This window comes from Cyprinodon tularosa, unplaced genomic scaffold (assembly GCF_016077235.1).
Source record: "Cyprinodon tularosa strain WSP-4 unplaced genomic scaffold, ASM1607723v1 ctg741, whole genome shotgun sequence".
Taxonomy (NCBI): domain Eukaryota; kingdom Metazoa; phylum Chordata; class Actinopteri; order Cyprinodontiformes; family Cyprinodontidae; genus Cyprinodon; species Cyprinodon tularosa.
The window spans coordinates 261,849-275,141 of record NW_024039498.1 but is presented as its reverse complement, the minus strand read 5'-3'; the positions used below and the strand labels follow the sequence as shown (position 1 = coordinate 275,141).

Below are 13,293 nucleotides of genomic sequence, written 5' to 3'. Positions count from 1 at the left end.
AAGTTATGAGACAGCTTGGTAGTTTGCGTTACATTTTTTTTATTAAATAAAAGCAAGAAGTAGTATCTGAACAGTACAGTTGAAGGCAAATGTATGAACAGAATGTTGTACCATAAATTATTTCAAACCTTTACACTTTTCTGTGCTTTTGATTCTCTCTCACAGTCGATACATTACATATAGTATGAGTAGGCAGTGAAATGCTAAATACAAACTTCCTTCCTGCTCTGGTCAGCCTTAAAAATCAGCTTCCTCTCTTAGCAAACATGTTAAAGAGGCTTCAACTTTTCTCACATCTACAGATCATACTTTCATAATTGTTTGTCCTGAGCTTAACTTAACCTCTGAAAATAAAATAAATATATATCACTAAGCTCAACAGTGCTGGGGTTCCATTGGGTTTTTTCCCAATGACTATTGACTCCTCTTTTTAATGCTTTCATGCCATGGAAAATGATTACAGCACCTCTCTCATAAAAGTGCTGATCTGCAGCCTACATCCATAAATGCTGCATTTAGATTGATTTGTTTGTTTTTAAGTTAATGAATAGGTTTTGTTGGACAGGAAAGGTATTTTACAAAACTAAATAATCTATATATGAGGTCTAAAATAGATAAAACTAATACCTGTTTTAGTAACATTTATAAAAACAGCATGTCAAAAGATTTTCATACCCTTCTGCTCATTTTTTATATTTCTGCTTCTGTCTCCTTGAAGCCGAGTCAGCCACGGCAGATGGCCGCTCACACTGAGCCTGGTTCTGCGGGAGGTTACTTCCTGTTTAAAGGGAGTTTTTCCTCTCCACTGTCGCTACAAGCATGCTTGGTGTGAGGGATTACCTTCAAGTCAATGAGTTGATACAATTTGCTGGTGTTAGATAGAACATTTTGAATCAATTTGACTGGATGATTTGGTTGAATTGTCTCTGTAAAGTGCCTTGAGATGATGTTTTGTGAATAGGCGCTATATATATGGCCCCTGCAGGCAACACACAGCACTGCTCTGTCTGTAATGAACCACTCTGTGTTGTGGTTTTGGTATTAGACGAGGAAACTTTCACCCTCTGGATGAAAAACTAAAAAAACACATTTATTAAGGGAAAAGTCCAGTCATATTCAGATTTCAAATATCTAAAAGTACTTTAACTATGAAATTAATACACACTGTTCAATAAATTATGTGTTTCAATTAGGAGTAATTTTCATTTGAATGTGCTTTACTGGAGGCATCCATGTTTGTCAAAGAACTCTACTGCCACCTACAGGTTTGTGACGTCACGGTGCGGTATCGGCTGTTGATCAAGTCCCAGTGCTGTATCTGGTGTTTGTCACAGCACGCTATTATCCAAGTCATCTTGAAAACGTTCTTTTTTCTAAATGTTGGCTACATATTACGTATTTTTTCTCAGGTCAGAAGTTCGATGGCAAATCCTCCCTCTTTAAGTTGGCAATCCAACGACGAACCCGTCCGTGGAGGAACATGAATCAGAAAAGTGAAATAACTCATTTTTTTCACTTTCATCTGATGTATTCCAACATCCAACTGCCATGCAAGTGGGCATTGTCAGTTTAACTATAGCTCTGGTGAATTCCGATGGTGAAGACCTCTGGAAATATTCAAAAATTGTTGTTGATTGCAGATGTGTCCAGTAGTTCCCAATGATTTTGCTTGTAAAGCGTGAAGAATGGCGGTAGGCTTACCACACTGTGACGTCACTGCCGAAAGATGTATATATTTGGGCAAAAGTGGCTGTTCCTAGACTCAAGGATTGAGATCGGGTGGACCATCTAAATAAGTGGTCCTCCTAATTGTCAATCATTCTGGTGATATGTTTACGTGAGGCCTTTCTACGTGCTCGTCCCCATTTTCACTTACCGACTGACATAGTGGAAAAATTCAAAATCTTCTTTTGGAAAAGTAGGCTTGTATGAGCAATGCAAGCAGCAACATTTAAACAGAGCATGCATGAGGAGAAATGGGCTTGTTCATCCTCTCACATATGTTTAACAGGCGTTCACTCTCAGGAGTGGGTACAAGGTTTTGCATAGTAAATAGGGTGGGTATTTTCAAGAATTCGCAAAAATCCTCCACTACACCTTTAAAACTGTGGAAACCTCATTGTTTTCCAGTGATTAAGAAAGGGCTTTTTTATGCTGTTTTGAATAAAATGTTACTAAAAACTGAATCTCACTCAATTAATTTTGGGGGTTTTATGCTGTCTGTTATATCTTATAAGGAAAAAAATTCTTCATGGATGAATAATATATTATTTTGAATCTAAATCTGCCAGATCTGAATATAATTAGCGTTAGGGGGAAAAAATGGGCAGTGTAACAGATTATTAATATGCAAAGTAAAGCTTTGTGGGGGAAAAAAAAATAGTTCTGTCCTGCTATGAGATAGCCCTAATCAGCTGTAATAGAAAAAAAACAAAACAACAAATTAGCTTGTATTGTTTTACTGAATTTTGCGTCATATCACTTTCATATGCGACGCATTCATTGGTTTGGATTTTGTGATTTATTTTCACCTAATTGTAATTTTTTTAAATTTACTCTCTTAGCAAAATCGAAGATATGATGTGCCTTTCCTGAGCTGGTGCTTTAAATACTCTGATCGACTTAGTGTGCTTCATAGTATTGGGAGGAATTTTTTACATGGTCAAATTTCCTCTTATTCTACTATTAAAGGCTACAGGAATTTTAGGAGGATCAATAAATGAGAAAAAAATATCTAAACCTATTAAAAATTCTCATTTGGTTGCCTGAGGCCTAAAAATATGTTCCTAAAAATCATCTCTCACAGCAGAACGTTGCATTTTTTCCGGCATGTCTCCAGTCCTTTAATTACCCCAAACTCAACAAGCAACAAAGGGTTAAACAGCCTCACACTGGATCCTTCTTCAGATTCAAGAAAAGATCCGACACTTTCTAAACCTTTTCCACAATCGCACAAGTTTTTCTAGTCTTCACATCCCAACTGATGCTCTCTGTCAAATACTCATCTTTTTTTGTCCCTCCCCCCCACACACACACACCCACACACACACTCAGAGCAGGGCTACAGCAACATCTTCTTGCTATTGTACAGACGCAACTCTCATCAAAGTGCTTAAAGTATTTTTTTTTCTTTTTTTTTTGTTATCCACTTCAGTTACTAGACTGGGGTGAAAACAGCAAGAGGGAGGCGAAGGAAAACCATGAATTCACAGTCGATGTTTAATTTAGCATTCCTGATGATTGCCTGAATGAAACATCGGAGAACCTGCTGTCCTCCAAATCGAACCACTTCTTCCAAACAAGTAAATAAAACATGTTTATTGCTCAGGTTTTTGTTCTTGTTTTTTCTCTGCTTCTAGAAAATATATACGAATATATCTATACTCCTGGATTACATCTCTGAACTTCTCTTACAGTGCTAACAAGGAAAACATCACACTATAAACAGGAAAATACGCACACGACACACAAGAGAAAAAAAGCCCTGCCTTCGTTGGGTAACTGGCTGTCCCGCAGCAGAGCTCTACCCACCCCCGCTCGCACACAGACACACACACCCGCCCACATAAGTTCAATCACATCTGCCATGCGCTCCACTTTACATTTGCCCACATGCATAAATAATTGCATGTGGGCACAAAGCCCAAAGAGAGTGGGGGAGGGGCAACAAGTATGGTTCAATGCCAACTACATCTTTCCATCAGGGTTAACAAGAGCGACCCTCTGGTTGGTTAGCTCCCCGTACTGGTGCCAAGCAGTTTAATATCCTTGTCGGCACAGTGTACCGAAACAGAGACAACCTTTCTTTAACTTTTTAGTCCAAGTCCCCCAACTCTCTTCCTCTGGTCGTCTTCAGCCATGTCCTTCAGGCATCTTTCATCTGGGATCAGTCACCTAAATTAGTTGAGAGCCAGGACTGGGAGAGGGAAAATGTCTGCAAACAGAACGGATCCCAGTGGTCTTTCTTCTTTGCCTCGGTTTATTTAAAAATCTGTTTTCTTATGGATATCTCTATCCCCGGTGTAGGAAGTATAGAAGACAAACATGCGTCCAACACACACTAGTTATAGCGGCCAGCTAGTTGGCAGTCAACATGAAGTACTTCACTTGCAATTGTCAGCATCAGCTTAGATTATGTATGTTATCATTATATTAGAATGTTTAGTCTAAAGGCTTTGAACATTTTCTGCAGGGTTTTTTGTTTGCTTTATTCATCCTGTTACTTTATAGCTTGTCCAACATGGTTATGTTTTTATGTATACACTAGGTTGTTGGGCACTACTACACAACATTTGACCTTCTTTTAGCTGACAATTATCCTCATGCATTCAGGTTTTTCCACTGATCACAATATACGGGGAGCCGAACGGTCATTAGAGACCGTTTTGCGAAGGCGTACTCCTCTCCTGATTGTGGTCAACATGTCGCCAGACCCCTCGGCCCCAGCTGTCCCAGTCTTACTTTCACTCAGGCCACCTTGTGTAGTAGTTGGGTCATCTGGGAGAGCTGGGAAAGGAAACTGACCCTCACCAAGGGCATTTGCACTTGCTACCAATTCGCCAATCTTCTCAACTAGACTGTGCCGGTTTGCTGCGATCATCTGATCCTCTTCTGATCCAACTCCTGAGCCTGACGCCATGCCAAGGCTTCCGTGTTGCCGCGCATAGACCTCAAGCGCCGCCCCTGATCCCCAGGCAGTGTTGGGAAGGCTAAGGCGCTTTGGTGATGCCTTCACATAATCAAGCCCTCCTTGCCCATCTTCAGCTCCAGTGAAGAACACGCACTCTTCACTTCCAACTCGAACAGGCACAGCTCCTTGTGGCCCTCCTACCGCATAGCTGACTGTGCCAGGTGAATGTGAGTCTGTGGGCACGGTGGGTGTTTTAACAGGCACTATTGGTGGTCGGATAGGAATGGGCCCTGCACTAGACAATGTGCGCCTCACTCCTGGTTTGGTTGATGGGGTTCGACGGATAGTTGCAGTGCCCGGAGTCCCTGATCCTCCTCCACCACCAGCTCCACCCTGTTGTCCTGCTATCCCATGAGCTCCTGGACCAAGGACCCCAATGGGTAAGCCAGCTGTACTGGCTGGCCTTTTGGTCTGGATCATGCGCCTGTAGTTCTGAGCGATGTTTGAATGCCGAGGTATAGTGGAGGACTTGTCAAACTCTGCATGTCCATCTGGGCCTTCGTTGTCACCGTTGACAGAGTAGGAGTCGTAATCTGAACCTGTTGTATGTACAGGTGAAACAAAAACAGCGAAAATTAGTGAATTTATTAGCCACAATGTCTTAGAACATAATTCCCTCTAAATCTTGACTTCTATGTTATCACTTTTTTATGTGATAGAACACAAACTAATGCATTATTTTTAATAGGAAGTAGAATGATACCGAGTTTTTATGCTTTTACAAATACCAATTGGAGAAATTTGTCCATGTGTCCTAAGCCCCTTCGGGTCAGTACTAGAATCAGCTCATACTGTATTTACAGCGATAAGTCTTTGTGTCGCTCACACAGAGCACAAATTTCTAGATGGGTCACCTGGCATTGGTCATTTAACATTTCTGCTCCCTTTTGCAAACATAGTGGTGCCATACATCCAATGTTCTTCGATGTAATGGACCTCAGAATCTCGCCACTGTATCTCTGTGCTTTCAAATTTCCATCAATAAAATGCACCCATTTTCTTCATCCATTGTATATGCCAGCCCATACCATAACCCCACCAACACCACAGGCAACTTGATCCACAACATTGACATAAGAAAACTGCTAACCCATAATACACCACACAATGTCATCTGCCCTGAATAGTGTAAACCGGGATTCATCCTTAAAGAGAACACCTCTCCTATGCATGCCAGCAAATAACAGCATTTACCAACTCAAGTCGGTTATGGCTACGAGGATAAACTGAAGTGAGATCAAGACCCCGGTGAGGGCGACAAGCATGCAGATGAGTTTCCCTGAGACAGTTTCTGACAATTTTTGGCAGAAATTCTTTGATAATGTAAACCAATTGTTTCAGCAGCTGTCCAAGTGGCTGTTCTAAGATGATCTTGAAGGTGAACATGCTGGATGTGAAAGTCCTGGACTGGTGTGATCACACTTGGTCTGCGAATATGATGCGATGTGTTTTATTTTATAACCAGGTCCGTCTTCCTGTCAGACCCATAAAATTGCTGCTAAATAGTCAGAGTAAAAAAGGCCTAGGGTCTTTCTCAGTCGGACCCTCGCAAGCCCCTTGCATAATATTATGTCAGGTGTGATCATGCCAATTGACTTTCAATGAGTGCTAAATGCCACAACCTCATCCGACACGATTTTTTGTCAAATTGGACGCAAAATCAAATTTAGTGTGTTCTCTGTCTCCCCTTGTTAGGGACACTGTGGGTACAGATGCTGACAGCTTTTCACTTTAGTATTTCACCAAACAACCAAGCGACTCTTTCAATGAGGGAACAAAATAAAAAAAAACACAACCTTCTTCTAAAGATTCCAAGCATAGCAGAGAGACCATGAAGTGCTCCAACTTCTCCCGATCTCATCTGACCTGTTTTAGCTGCTTTGAAAGCCGCTCAGGAAACTTAAATAATCCAACGCCATCCTTATGGGGGTTGAAGTAAAATACTGCGACACAACGCAGAGGCATATCTGTATCTCAGTCCATGAAAACCTCAGTAACTCTCCATAACCTATCCATTGTTCCAGCTCTCAGTCATTCTCCTGCATTCGTCACTCCCAGTTTCTCCCTCTGTCATTAAGTGGCACCAGAGTCCTCTGAATGGCAGAGGTTTTTTTAATTAAAACAATTTTATGCGGGTGCCTTTAAAATTATTAATTTTATCATCTTTTATTATCTTTTACATTTTACAAAAAAATACTACAAAATGTTAATATTGTGTCATTTACACAGGAAGGTGGACTAAAACCCTAATCTCTAGTTCTTACTGGCCTTGAACAGGTTTTCTTCCAGTGTTGGTTTGTATCCAACATAGAGAAGCATTCATAGAGCATTACACCTCCCCCACCACAAGGCATAGCTTTAAGCTTGATGTATTTATACTGGGATTGACTTAAACACAGGTGGAATCCTCCCTTCAGGTGGCAGTTAATTTTACAATATTGTATTGAGGGGTATCAGTGTAAAATCAGCATATTACTATACATGCAAGTCACAATTTTCAAAGTTTTATTCAGGTAAGCTAAGAAGTTTTCTTTTGAAACATAAGAAAATGTAAAATACTCTCCAGGGAATTAATGCCTTTAAGATGTATGGTATTCAAACTTCATAACTAAACTAAAATATGTTAGGGGAGGGTTGGTCTAGTGGTTAGAGTGGTGTACTTGTGCTCTGAGAAGGTTCCAAGTACTCCATTCGATCCCCACAGCCTGCACTATGAGTTCCTGAGCAAAACCCTTAATCCCCACACACCTCACCAGCGCCACACAATGGCAGCCCACTGCTCCACACGGGGATGGGTTAAATCAGTGGTTCCCAAAGTGTGGGGCGCGCCCCCTATAGGGGGCGCAATGCCATTGCAGGGGGGGGCGCGGGAAGCGGTATGGATGAATGAAGAAAGAAAAAAAAAAAAAACAGCGCTTGCTTGACTGAGCATAATGGACAGTTGTGACACTGCAACCCAGATTTGAGAAGATCTACAGCAAAAAGCAGCCTCACTACAGTCACTGAAAAGATGGGAGGATTAAAGTACAAAGAAAAAACTCTCAGGGAGCTGTTAAATGTTTTCACTCCATTTTGCACAGAGGCTTTTTTAATGTATTGATGATAGCAAAGTTAAATATTGTTACAAATAAAAAAAAAGAAATATGTTTAAAATAACACAGACAACAAAGAATCCTCTTCTAATCTACATTATAGAACAATGAAAAAATACAGTTACACAAAAGTGTTCCACTGTAAAGATGGTGTAGTTTGTTTTGTTGCAACCAGAAGTGTGAGATAAACTTCAGTGGAGTTTGAAAACAAAATATGTGTATAGATTTATTATATCTGGTTGAACGATGTGTGTGCCCAGTTGATTCTTTTTCTTTTTTTTTTTTGGGGGGGGGGGGGGGGGGGGGGGGGGGTTATTGTAATCCAAAGGGGGGCCCAGGAGAAAATCTTTGGGAACCACTGGGTTAAATGCAGAGAGTGAATTGGCAAAAATACTTGATTCACAAAGAAGGTCATTAAAACAAAGAAGAACAAATGTCTTATATTTTCCCTGTCTATTCCCCAGTATTACTGTTGTTAGTTGCTGTTTAACCATCCTTTAAAACCATGGCTGCCGTCTGGATTATTTAATGACTAATTCAACCTATCTGGTGTTTGTAACAGAGGCAAGTAAAACATACAGCAATAAATCTATTATTTTTCAAAGCCACAGCATTTCTTTAGAAAATTCAGAAAACAGTTTAGCCTCTTCACCTGTTGCTTTTCCAAAGATGCGACCAGAAAAAAGATAAATGTAGTCAGGTGAAAGGTAATTAATGAAGTTTCCCCAGGCAGAAGGAGATTAAATGCTGCAGTAGAGACTGAAAGATTAGAGGCTCACCTTGTGAAGGGATTGTGTCCTCAGAGCAGGATGGGGTTGTCGTCTCTGTGCTGTATCCACTGGAGTACTGCAGGGAGTCTCGGCTGCTTTTCTGCTGCTCCACACTTAGTCCCCTGGTCAGTACCATGGCAAGGTCACTTGCTGCTGGAGAAACCTCCTCACCATGCTGAGGACACAGGAAATCTCGAATGCAGTGTGTGTTTGTTTTTGGTTTTCTAGCCTCTTTTCAAAGATATTTTGGTCCATTTGTTGCCTTTTAACAGCTTGGTCAATGCAAAAATGTCAGAAAAATTGGAATTAAAATCCCAAAACATCTTCAGTAAGCTATGGCATTAATCTTTATCAATGAGGTTCAAAGACACAATTTAAATTATACCTATGCTTTGTTTTAGTATCATCTTTCTAACATGTTTAATTGAATATTTCCACTATTTGGTTCATTGGTGTATGGGGAGTGTTGGCCTAATGGTTAGAGCAGTGTGCTTGTGCTCTAAGCAGGTTGCTAGTACCCGGTTTGATCCTCACAGCATCCACTCTGGGTTCCTGAGAAAGACCTTTAATCACCACACTGCTCCCCAGACGCCGGACCATGGTAGATGCCTGCTCCCCAAGGGGATGGGTTAAATGCTGAGTGAATTTCCCCATTGTGGGACAATAAAGGGATTTAAATTACATAATTCCTTAGCATGCAACTTCTGGTTTTAAAATATATGAATTAGGGATGGAAATTAATAGGATTAATCGTGATTTACCGATTAATTCAGTAATCGGTGAATTGTTAAGTGGAGTATAGCCTGCTTGTAGTGGACAGAACAACCCACTAAAAGCAGTAATTATATAAAAATTATTTTCAAAAATATATACAAACATTTTGCAAAAACATTTTTGTGTGTCAATATGCTCTATCAAGATCTCCTCCGGTGAAAAAAACCTTTTAGTTTTTCCTAGTTTTATTTAATAAAAACCTTCTTGAACCTTTTCCTATTTGATTATTAATTGAAAAAATAATCAACATATTATCTTTTTTCAAAATAGTTGTTATTTGCAGCCCTAATGTGAATTCTTCCAGACTGACCTAAACATAACTTGGAGACGAATGACAAGACATTCTTATCAATAGGACCGATGGTCTGAACCTGTGAGGTAAACTAACCCTCTGTTAGCTTTTTTTATTCATATACTATGTTTGGTTTGACACGGCACATCTGATCCCGTTATTCAACAGAAGGAAGACTGACTGAAGCTACTCTGCAACAGAACCTGAAAGAAAAGACATAATTTGAAGCCAATTTTCCGGTATCAGCACCATGGAGAGAGACCTAGATGGCCCAGTCAGCACTGTTTGAATGTGTTAGTGCTGCGCTGGAGCACACAACCTCTATAGTAGATTTAATTCAATTCAATTTAGTTTATTTATAAAGCGCATATTCATAAAACATGTCATCTCAAGGCAATTTACAATTCAACCAGATCATACAGTCAAATTGATTCAAAGTTTTCTATCTAAGGAAAACCAGTTGATTGCATCGACTCCTTGACTCGAATGCAATCCCTCACGCTAAGCATGCTTGTAGCGACAGTGGAGAGGAAATACTCCCTTTTAACAGGAAGAAACCTCCAGCAGAACCAGGCTCAGTGTGAGCAGCCATCTGCAGAGGCAGAATCGAGTTGAAGTAGATAGAAGCAGTGATACAAAAAGCAGCTATAAAAGTCCAGGAAACACACAGCCAGGACCTGTAATTTACATCCTATATCAAAGAGGTTTCTAGAATTTCTTTTATCTGTGGAATATTGCAAAAATTAGAAATATCCTGTCCAGGGGTTATGCTGAGAATCTAGTCCATGCATTTGTTACTTCAAGGCTGGACTATTGTAATTATTTACTATCAGGAGGTCCATAAACTGTAGTTAAAAGCTTTCAGCTGATCCAAAATGCTGCAGCCAGAGTTCTGATGAAAATTAAAAAGAGAGATCATATCTCCCCTATCCTGGCTTCTCTCCTTTGGCTTCCTGTTAAATCCAGAATAGAATTTTTTAATCCTCCTTCTCACATATAAAGCCTTAAATGGCCAAGCTCCATCTGATATCAGAGATCTGATTGTTCCTTATGTTCCTAACAGAGCACTTCGCTCTCAATCTGCAGGTTTACTAGTGGTTGTTAGAAGTTCTAAAAATAGAATGGGAGGCAGATCTTTTAGTTATCAGGCTCCTCTCCTGTGGAACCAACTACCAGTTTTAGTCTGTGAGACAGACACCCTGTCTACTTTTAAGACTAGGCTTAAAACTTTCCTTTTTGATAAAGCTTATAGTTAGAGTGGCTCAGGTTATCCTGAGCTATCTCTGTAGTTATGCTGCTATATGCTTAGACTTCTGGAGAACATAGGTACCCCCATTTCATTATTCGGGGAGCTCGTGTACCTGGCTGTGTGTTTCCTGGACGGGGCCACCTTTTACAGCTGCTTTTTGTATCTCTGTATGCTTCTGTCTCCTTGAACCCCAGTGGACCTCGGCAAGTGGCCGCTCACACTGAGCCTGGTTCTTCAAGTCAATGAGTTGATGCAATCAACTGGTATTCCTTAGATAGAAAACTTTGAATCAATTTGACTGGATATATACTCTATATAAATAGACTGAATTGAATTGAATGGGTACTGGGGCCCTGTATATAAGGCAGTGGGGGGCATAGTGAGTCCCAAGCCATAAACAGGGCACTAGGGTGGGTAGCTACATTGTAGGGCACAAGCTGCAAGAGATAATCTGGCTGATCTGAATCTATAAAATGACCTGAGATTACTGGTTGATGAATTGAATTGAATTATACTTTAAAAAGAGAAATTTGAAACTAATATTAGACGTGAGTTAATCAGGTTTAAGCATAGTTGGAGATTTATATTTTAGAAGAACCCAAAAGCCCTGCCCTCATCTCTATGGTTACTGAGGGGAGCGCTACATTAATCTATTGTGACCTGAGATGCTCTGGTTGATCAGGATCTATAAAGGGACCTGAGATGATATGGTTGATCTTAATCTACAGTGACCTGATTATTAACTGATTGATCTGGATCTATAAAGTGACAACAGACGATCTGGTTGATCTTAATCTATAGTGACCTGAGATTAACTGATTGATCTGGATCTATAAAGTGAACTGAGGTGATCTGATTGATCTAAATCTATAGTGACCTCAGACAATCTTGTTGATCTGAATCTATAAAGTGACCTGAGATAATCTGGTTGATCTGGCTTTATAAAGTGACCAGATATTATCTGATTGATCTGGATCTATAAAGTGACTTGAGGTTATCTGGTTAATCGTAATCTATAAAGTGCCCTGAGATCAAAGGTGTTGGGTATTGAAGCATGAAAATAAACTGAACAGAATTTTTATTTTCCTAGACTTTATCTTCCAAAAATCAGAAATTAGCTGAAAATTGAATTGAATTCAGGAAGGCCGGATTCCTGAATTCTGGTCGAGGTTTGAGTATCTATTCACACCAAGGCTAATATAATTTAATCCAGATAACATTTCATGTTTAGGTTATAGTTCATGTCATTTTGTCTTGGGACATTTCTAGACTGCATGGGGGAAAAAAGGGATGAAATTATTTTACAATAATTCAGACAGAATTGTGTTAATGTGAAATGACCAAAAACTCTGTTCTGGACTCAATCAAACGTGTCAAGAGGGCTTTGAAAAATGTCTGCATGCAAGAACATGTCATGCATAGGTGATTTAGGCAGTGCAGCCATCTGCCTCACCAAACCTAGCAGCTATTGGAACACATTCAACTTGTGCTGGACAGAAGCCTCCTTCACAAGGATCTGCTTATTCTGTTTAAGTGGTTAGCAGCTGTCAGATTTTTTTGGATGGTCAGCATTATAGCCCACGGACTGTGGCAGGACAGCATAAAATAAAAACATTACTTTATGCCTGAAGCATTTTACCAAGTGTCCATTACTTAAAGGCTCTTGACACAGCAAATCAACTTAGACTAAAGTTTCTGCAAATGTATAAAATTAAAGTAAAAAGATGTAGTTTTAAAAATTCAGTCACACTTTTAACTCTAGATAGCATCACCTGGAACACATAATATGCTCTCATTTTCCTTATTTCGATTAAAAACACTAAACACTGAGTGCATTTTATTTTCCCATTCTGCACAAACATTGACAATGACTCTAATCCTCAGCAGGATTAAGCTGAGTTCATGTGCCGAACAGAACAGGGATTTGCAATATTTTTGATTTTAATAAACTGTCCTGGAAGTTCAAAAATGTTCTTTGTATTTAAACATTGATTGAATTACTTACTTTATGCATCAAAGTAATTTTATTAACGGATGGCAACATTTTTAGGTCTCAGCCAAAATGTTGTTCGGTCTCAAAAAAGATCTCTGGTGTCCAAAAAAGTTTTTCTATATTCACAATAAAATTCTAACGGAAGAAGATGTTTGAAAACAGCATAGTGAACAGATATAAATATGATTAGAGATATTAGGCAAGCAGCAACTGCCTGTGATGGAACATGTTGTATGTTTTGAATCTGAATTAACGGACAAACCTTAGCTGCTTGTCTGTGTGACTGTTTGAGGGAAAAGTTTTTTTCAATAAGGCTTATAGGAAAATTCCAGTTATATTCAGAACTCAAACTTCTGAAAGCACTTTCATTAGAGTAATTTCATTTGAGTGTGCTTTACAAGAGACAACCTTGTTTATTAAAGAACACTACAGC

General features: G+C 39.6%; 1 protein-coding gene across 3 annotated transcripts in view; it reads right to left on the bottom strand.

Moving 5' to 3' along the window:
• Positions 1-3,074: 3,074 nt before the first annotated feature.
• mtss1lb (MTSS I-BAR domain containing 2b) overlaps positions 3,075-13,293 on the bottom strand; it is a 140,332-nt gene continuing 130,113 nt past the window's right edge. For all 3 annotated transcript variants that reach the window (XM_038269911.1, XM_038269913.1, XM_038269912.1), the window contains 2 exons: positions 8,562-8,727; positions 3,075-5,229 (listed from right to left, as the gene is read on the bottom strand). In XM_038269911.1, coding sequence (XP_038125839.1) covers positions 4,346-5,229; positions 8,562-8,727 — 1,050 coding nt within the window. In that variant the 3' untranslated portion in view covers positions 3,075-4,345. The remainder of the gene's footprint in view (positions 5,230-8,561; positions 8,728-13,293) is intronic.